The following is an 8,651-nucleotide window of genomic DNA, read 5'->3' as shown; positions in this document are numbered from 1 at the left end:
CTGTTTTGTCCTTTAGCCTGATCAACTTCTATTAATCTATTAGTTTTCAAGCTGACACTCCATATAATTCAGGAAGCTGTCTTCGACTGATATCTATTTGTATTTATAACACTTACTTTGGAACAGTATGATAACAAAAATGGGTTCCCCACTGGATACATATTCAAAAAGGGAAGGAACTCATTATTTATTGGGAGCTCCTTATCTAGTATCTAACACATATTAAGTGCATATTTGTTGAATGATTGAATATATGAACTCTGCGAGTAATGGTGGGTGGAGAATATGTCTGCAGCTGAGGATTCTTGAAAGATGTACAAAGATGGTGACTCATTTTCTAAAGAGGAAATTGCATACTATTGGCTGGAAATTAGCTTTTTTCTAATGGTCTTCCAAAACATAAAAGAGGATAATGATATAAATGATATTAGTAAATACTATTGAATATGAACAAAATTAACAATTAAATGCACTGTAAGAAATTGAAACAAAAATAAGTGAAGGATTACAGATCCTTAACTGCTCTTTCTTTGACACTTTCAGTTCAGTTCAGTCGCTCAGTTATGTCTGACTCTTTGCGAATCCCATGGGCTGCAGCATACCAGTCCTCCCTGATCAACACCATCTCCCAGAGTTTGCTCAAACTCATGTCCATCAAGTTGGTGATGCCACCCAACCATCTCATTCTCTGTCTTCCCCTTCTCCTGCCCTCATTCTTTCCCAGCATCAAGGTCTTTTCCAATGAGTCAGTTCTTTGCAGCAAGTGGCCAAAGTATTGGAGCTTCAGCTTCAGCATCAGTCCTTCCAATGAATATTCAGGACTGATTTCCTTTAGGATTGACTGGTTTAAGGTTTGACTTTCTATGATTTTCCTTCATACATGAGAATAATATGGGTTATGAATAAACAGCCTTCAGGCTGAATATACCCATTTTAACACAGAGCTTTATAACTAGCTTTAAGATTTGTGAACTGGAATTACTGTGTCACTGATTCTCTGATTTAGGGATTAGGATGTTAGAAATAGTTCTATTTAGGAAATGAAAGAGATAGTTACTAGGTTGAATATTCTTCAGCATTTCCATTTTTTTTGGAAAGTGAAATCACTTAGATTTATCCAGAGTCACTTCTTAATACCATGTTAGGTGTGAGTAAAAACATTCAGACACCTCTACCTCATGTTGGGTTTGGGGACTGCAGACACACATCTGGGTTCAGACTTCAGGTGCCTGGGAAGCCCTGTGTCTCTGCAACACAAGATACGTGGCTGAGTCTCTGGTCTGGTGTGCAGAAAGTTCTGCCCAGCCTTCATACTAATTGTGGCTCTTAGTTTCTTCTGCTCCTTTTATTCCTATTTAAGTGTATTTAAAAAGAAAAAGAGAGCTTTTCCCAGGGTTCTGTCTGTACCAGTGTAAGCTATAAAAAGATGTTGAAGAGAGGGTGAGACTGGTGCTTTCTTGCGCTTAGAGATGGAGGGATCAAGGGTTCTGCTCTACACTGAACCGGCTGCTCACTTCTGTCCAGAAAGACAGAATCAGATAGGAAAGAGTTGATCAATGTATAGATTTTATCTAGTTACAGAGATCTCCAGAAGACCTGCTTATGTGCCTACTCTGCAGTGCCAAGTTGTAGTTCTACAGAAATGCTTTCTGCAGGAATCAGGAGATGCACGACAATGAGATTTCAATTCTAATCCCATTGGGCATCTGCTTCCACTCAGGGGATTGGGTTAAGTCTTCAACTCTGGTTTTGCATACAGGCTGCAGGCGTCTGCAGAGCACTGTGCATCCACAGCACAGAAGTAAGTGGCTGAGTCCTCAGGCTGGGAGTCTCTGATGTAGAGTTGACTGTAATGCTCCTTGCTATTGATGGTGGATTTCAGTCTTTCTTTCTGCTGCATTCCTGAAGCTATGTAAAACAAGGAGATGAGGCGTCTATCAGGATTTTGTTGGAACCACTGCACACTGGTCATGGAAGTAGAATAATTGCATATCAGAGAAGAATTTCTGCCCTCCTGGAGGGTCAGAACCCCAGGACTCTGCTCCACCTTCATCTGCACTCTGAGCCCTGTTGAAAAAGAGAGAAATAGGCACAGGTGAGGGTCCCTGAACAATGACTGTTTGCAAATGGAGGGCATTTTTCTCTAGTTTCCATCCTCATGGTGGAGGATACAACCCAACAGACTTATGTTCTCACTTCCTCCATCTTCCCCTCCACTATGTTCCTTTCTAAATTCAAGTGTGATGTTTCTTCATGTTCCCCCAGGATGTTCTTAACTCACAGCAAATCTGTATCCACAGGAGACTCAGCAAGACTCTTCTTTGTGTCTTCATGATTCTTTACTCTTTTGATATAGGACACACTTTGATGTCATGTTCCTTTAAATATTGGTATTCATCATATCTTGAAAATGGGACTGATTCTGTTCCTGTGCCTGATTGCTTTCATGAGAGATTCAACAGAAGCCAACCCTAACTATCATCACTCAGCTGTGTAGTGGGAGCTCCACCCATCTATGGTTTAGTCCTTCTACACACTGTGGTCTGTGAGCTTTTATGTGTGTTTGTTGGGTGTAAGGGAAGTGCTATCTTTTCAGGGTTTAAAAGTCTTTTTTTTCTGTAGACTCTGGGTATATGTAAAATAATTTATGTTACGATTAGGGAGACAGTATATTAGAGGGGGAATAAAGAAATGATTTCTATGTCTATAAAGAGCCATAGGTAAAATATATTGATTAAGCTGAAATCTGAGACATGATCAGATTGGGAAACTCTTCTGGGTTGTGATAACATATATATGGAATATTACTGTTGTTTAGTTGCTAAGTCATGTCTGACACTTTGCGACCCCATGGACTGCAGCACGCCAGTCTTCCCTGTCCTTCACTATATCACAGAATTTGCTCAGACCCATGTCCATTAAGTCAATGATACTATCCAACCATCTCATTCTCTGTTGCCCACTTCTCCTCCTGCCCTCAATCTTTCCCAGCATCAGGGTCTTTTCCAATGAGTCTGCTCTTTGCTTTAGGTGGCCAAGTATTCGAGCTTCACCTTCAGTATCAGTCCTTCCAATGAATATTCAGGGTATATTTCCTTTAGGATTGGCTGTTTTGGTCTCCTTGCTGTCCAAGGGATTCTCAAGAGTCTTCTCCAACATCACATTTCAAAAGCATCAATTCTTCCATATTCAGCCTTCTTTAGTGTTCAATTCTCATATCCGTACATGACTACTGGAAAAACCATAGTTTTGACTATATGAACCTTGGTCAGCAAAGTCATGTCTCCATTTTTTAATACACTGTCTAGGTTTGTCATAGGTTTTTTGTTTTTTTCCCAAGGAGAAAACATCTTTTAATTTCATGGCTGCAGTCACCATCTGCAGTGATTTTGGAGTCCAAGAAAATAAAGTCTGTTACTGTTTCCATTGTTTCCCCATCTATTTACCAAAAAGTGGTGCGATCTCAGATGCCATGATCTTAGTTTCTTGAATGTTGAGTTTTAAGCCAGTATTTACTTTTGAAAAGGATCCTGTATAAGTAAACCCACACAGTTCACACCCATGTGGCTTGTTCAAGGTTCAACTCTATTGTGAATTTCTAATGATCATTGTTTTAGCCAAAGCTGTTTTTTGGCCATCCAGATTTTTAAAAAGATTAGATGCCTTTTTATCTATTTGATTCTAGTAAAAATCATATATTTACATATTTATAATTTTTTACAAAATGTACACATATACAAAGCAATAAAACACATTATATTTGTGAGAACTGTTAAAATCAGCATACTATTGGAAGACAAAGTGATTTTTCCTGCAACTTCAGATCTGAAAATCCAACAACTCAAGAATTAGGAAACTACTTCTGATTTTTCTGAATACGTAGATTCATTCAATCTAGCTGTTTAGGAACAATTTGAAAAGCACTCTGAGATTTATTTTCACCCCAGATACAAACACAATACCTAGGAGTCTCAGGAAGCAGTGTTGTTTCATACACTGAGTTCAAAGGGAAAATGTTTTATAGAAGGAAAGTTGACATTAGAAAGTCTCAACTGTGCTACCACAGTGCCTGCCTTCTTCCTGTCTGCGATCATGGGATTTTCCTAAGCTCTGAGCAGGTGGCTGTCTTAATTGAAGTCATGTTTTGATTATCCTCTACTGTCATTTCTGTCACTCTGGTATTCCCAGAGAGCACAGAAATACTTTGCTGAGTCGTCCATTTATAAGGAAGAGACGGTAAGGCTGATGGATTTTTTTGCCATTTGGAGGTCCCGGTAGTAGTGATACTGCTTTGCATTTGGCATGTTGTCAAGCTGATGAATAAAGAAAATCATCCCGCCACTGGGCTGTTTGCATCAGTACAAAGTGTATCTCCCCTGAATGGTTTCATATGTGCAGTCCACGGTCAAAGCTTCTCCTTCCCGACTGTTGCTGTGGTTTGTGCTTGGGTTACTTTGTCAGCCATGCTGGATCCAGGGGGAAAAGGAGAAGGCAGGGCTGGTTTTCCAAAATGTCTCAAGGGTCATGAGGGTTAGATGAAGCTATGACACAAGGATCAAGAAAAGGATCACCAGGTTTTCATTTGCCCACTTTTCTTCCCTCTAACACCCCTGCTACTCACAACTTGCACAGGGTCACCCCTGAGCTCTAAGAGAAGCTGAGGCCCCATGTTTAGGGCCACACATACTGAAGCCAAAGACGGCCACGAACACCCACAGCAGACCAGGAAGATCATGACAGACATTCTTCTCTGGTTGAAATTGCTCTTGTTCTTACTGCCGCAGAGACCAGTCCTCCCTGAGTAGCTGAGTGCAGAGTTCCTCCAGCTTTTAGACATTTCTGCCCCAAACAGGAAGTACTGTTCATAAGCAAGATGTTCCATTCAGTCTATTCAGAACGAACCACCTCAAACCACTGTTTTCCATTGATGTTTTTCTGGAGGAATACCTTTGAAAAATGGCTATTGTATCTAGCAAGGTACAGGAATGAAGTTTCATTATCTTTTTGTTATTGAATTCTTGTTTATTGCCGTTGTGATCAGAGACTATATTCTGAATGACTGAAAATTCTTTGAAATTGATTAAGCCTTTTTTTAAGAGCTAGAGTCAACTTTTATAAATATTATGTGTGGATGTGAATATAATCTATATTCTGTTTTTTGGGGGTAAAGCATTTTATTAATATATACTTAAGTAAATAATAGTAATTGTGCACTATTAATAAAGAAAAGATAAACATAAATAAAAACAGAAACATGTTCATTTAGATAAAAATAAATTTGCATTAATCTTATACTATCTTAATGGAATGTGGGACGTTCAAAGATGACGAGATGAGAGGTTTATCACCAGGTCTATTACCCCCCATTGTGATCACGATGGTTGTTGTTGTAACGGCAATGAGAAGCTCTTGTTCCAGTTCTTCATGAGATCTGCAGTCTCAGCCTTAATTGTATTTTCATTTCCTTGAGAATTCCTTCAATTTGTTTTATCCCCTAAGGGAGAATAGGCAAACAGTGTATGAGGGTGACACTAACCACTGGGATAAACATGGTGTGCAATTCTGGATCACCAATTTGACATTGTGTTGGTATATTGAAATAAATAAGGTTATAGTACAGAATAGAGTATAACACATGAGTTTCATTAACATGAGATTTCAAAGAAATTTTATACATATGGAGGACCATATCTCTCAGGCCTCTAAGAATACATGCTTACTCTCTCAGATTGTTAATGGCAATTTGTAGGGAAATTTTAAAACACACTCAGGTTACTAAGATATATGTCATATATGTCTAAAGTGTGCTAACTAGAACAACCTAAGTAATACCACTTCTGTGTGTTCTAATTTATTTGTTCAAATGATGTTCTAATTGGCATTGCTAAGCTAGAAAATCAAGAGTAGCAAATGCATGTAGTGAGCTTTTTAGGAAGAAAATTGTGCCATAAAGGTGGATTATTTTTATTTTAAGTTATAAAGGAGGAATCATATCAAACAGAAATCCCAGTAAAATAAAATGAAGTAACTATCAGTTCAGTTCAGTCGCTCAGTCGTGTCTGACTCTTTGTGACCCCATGAATCGCAGCACGCCAGGCCTCCCTGTCCATCACCAACTCCCAGAGTTTACTCAAACTCATGTCCATCGAGTTGGTGATGCCATCCAGCCATCTCATCCTCTGTCATCCCCTTCTCTTCCTGCCCCCAATCCCTCCCAGCATCAGAGTCTTTTCCAATGAGTCAGCTCTTCGCATCAGGTGGCCAAAATACTGGCGTTTCAGTTTCAACATCAGTCTTTCCAATGAATACCCAGGACTGATCTCCTTTAGGATGGACTGGTTGGATCTCCTTGCAGTCCAAGTGACTCTCAAGAGTCTTCAACAACACAGTTCAAAAGCATCAATTCTTTGGTGCTCAGCTTTCTTCACAGTCCAACTCTCACATCCATACATGACCACTGGAAAAACCATAGCCTTGACTAGATGGCCTTTTGTTGGCAAAGTAATGCCTCTGCTTTTAATATGCTATCTAGGTTGGTCATGACTTTCCTTCCAAGGAGCAAGCGTCTTTTAATTTCATGGCTGCAATCACCATCTGCAGTGATTTGGGAGCCCCCCCCCAAAAAAGTCTGACACTGTTTCTACTGTTTCCCCATCTATTTCCCATGAAGTGATGGGACCAGATGCCATGATCTTAATTTTCTGAATGTATTCAGAAGTAACTATAGGGCCCTGCTTTCAACTGCAGGAAACTGACAGTTCCAGGACTGTATACATTGTCCCTGGGGAGAGATTTTTGGAATCAAAGAAGATGTAGTTCATTTACCTGATAGGATCAGGAGCAAAATAACCCAGTTTTCACCATTTTCTGATACGCAGTTTGGGGAAGTGGGTACAATGTGTGACCTATCTCCAGACCCCAGTTCAGTGAGTGAAGACCATGAGAAAATTTGGTCAGTGGTACTTAATGAAAGGAAGAGGGTGGAGGCTAGGACTGACTACATAATGGGCGAGTGGCTTCAGTGCCTCTGGAGTGGCCGTGGATCTCCTGTGCCTCCGAAGAATTCATGTTCTCAGAAGCGTTACTTGATGGGAATTTTTCTGCCTCTCAGTTTTCTTATCAGCAAAATGAAGATAATGATACCTCCATTTGATGCCTTCTGCTATATTAAATCTAAATGAATATGGTCCTTTAAATATGTATTGTACACCATTATTTCCATGATTGTTATAAAAATGAAATCCATCTTACATAACAGATGCTGCCAATTATTGTGTGTAGTGTCAAGCAAAAGAAGCTTTATCCTTTTTCTTTCTTGTAGTATATTTTCCTTCTGAAGAAATTTGAATAAAAATGTATTTCTAAAAAATACCAACACTGGTGCTGGCATCCTTGCTCAGGAAATCTGCCCTACACACAGGCACATGATCTATACTGTGGTTTGGAAATGTGGGAAACTGTTTTACCATGAAACATTCTTCCTACCCAACTGTTATAACAACTGAAAATGCACATTTGAGGTGACTTCTTTTCAACCTCCTGAATCATTCCCTTTGTAAATACAATCTGAGGACAGTTAATCCAGCATGTTGAACTGAATGTAATTTAGGGTATAAATCACTCCATTTTAAAGACTGATTTGGGAAATGGATATGGAAACCATAAAGTGAGAGAAGATTTTGAAAAGTAGTTCAGTGACTAGAAACATTAGACTTTGGGTCTGCAAAAGGGGTAGTAAAGAGTCACAGGGTACCTGAGGGGCTGGACATGAAGCAGGAACAGAGATGGGAGGGAGGCAGATAGAGTAACAGTGATTGTGAAGGACTAAAGACAAAAGATTTACATGTCCCAGTTGTGGTCCTAAATTCTGATCTTTTCATCAACAACAGTAAGACAAGTGAAAAAAGTCTACAAATTGAGCTCTGCGCAGGACTGAGTATGACCTGTTTCTCTGTGAAGCTATATCACAGGTGAGAGGCCAACTGGGTGTGACTGCAGCCCGTGGGCAGTGAGAACAGGTGAGGTCCGAGGTTGGAGTAGTGAAGGCCAGTAGGAGACCAGATAAGATGCTGAACTATGTCTCTTCTTCTCTCTGCCTCTACCCCACCTACTCTCACATGTATCTATTGGTCTACCTCTATATTTATAACATACACTTAGAAAAAATTACTCCCCATGAGTCTTCCCAGTATGTCAATATTGTTGTACCAGTACTCATGTTGCATCTTAATATGCCACAAGGAACCTGATAAATGACTCAGAATTTGTTTCTATTAACAAGGTATGTGAATAACAGATGGGAAAGAGTTTCCCAGGGACAATTAAGGCACAAGATTTGTGCACAGTTATTGCAGCAATCACTGACATTGATGCTATTCTCACCCCTGTTTCAGGTTTTATCTACTAAAAAGTAACAGTTACCAGGACAAAAAGCCAAATTAAATTTTGGAATGAAGGCATAGCTTCTTCTGCTCTGACTCCTTTCCCTTTCTTTGGCAACGGGACAATAGCATCTTTCTTAGGCTCCTCATCTCAGCAAGTGTCTCAGCCACCCCTCAGGAGTCCTGTGTCAGGGAGCATCTGTGGTCCAGCTGTATATTTCAGGACAGCCTGGAGAGGTCTGGAGATCACTATGTGTCTTCTTTATAGAG

General features: G+C 39.8%; 1 gene segment (V, D, J or C); it reads right to left on the bottom strand.

Moving 5' to 3' along the window:
• Window positions 1-1,729: 1,729 nt before the first annotated feature.
• Window positions 1,730-2,053, bottom strand: LOC122705841. The segment is given in 1 exon segment: window positions 1,730-2,053. A coding segment is annotated over 1 exon segment (324 nt).
• Window positions 2,054-8,651: the final 6,598 nt, after the last annotated feature.

This window comes from Cervus elaphus, chromosome 12, assembly GCF_910594005.1.
Source record: "Cervus elaphus chromosome 12, mCerEla1.1, whole genome shotgun sequence".
Classification (NCBI taxonomy): Eukaryota; Metazoa; Chordata; class Mammalia; order Artiodactyla; family Cervidae; genus Cervus; species Cervus elaphus.
This window is presented reverse-complemented; position numbering and strand designations above follow the sequence as displayed.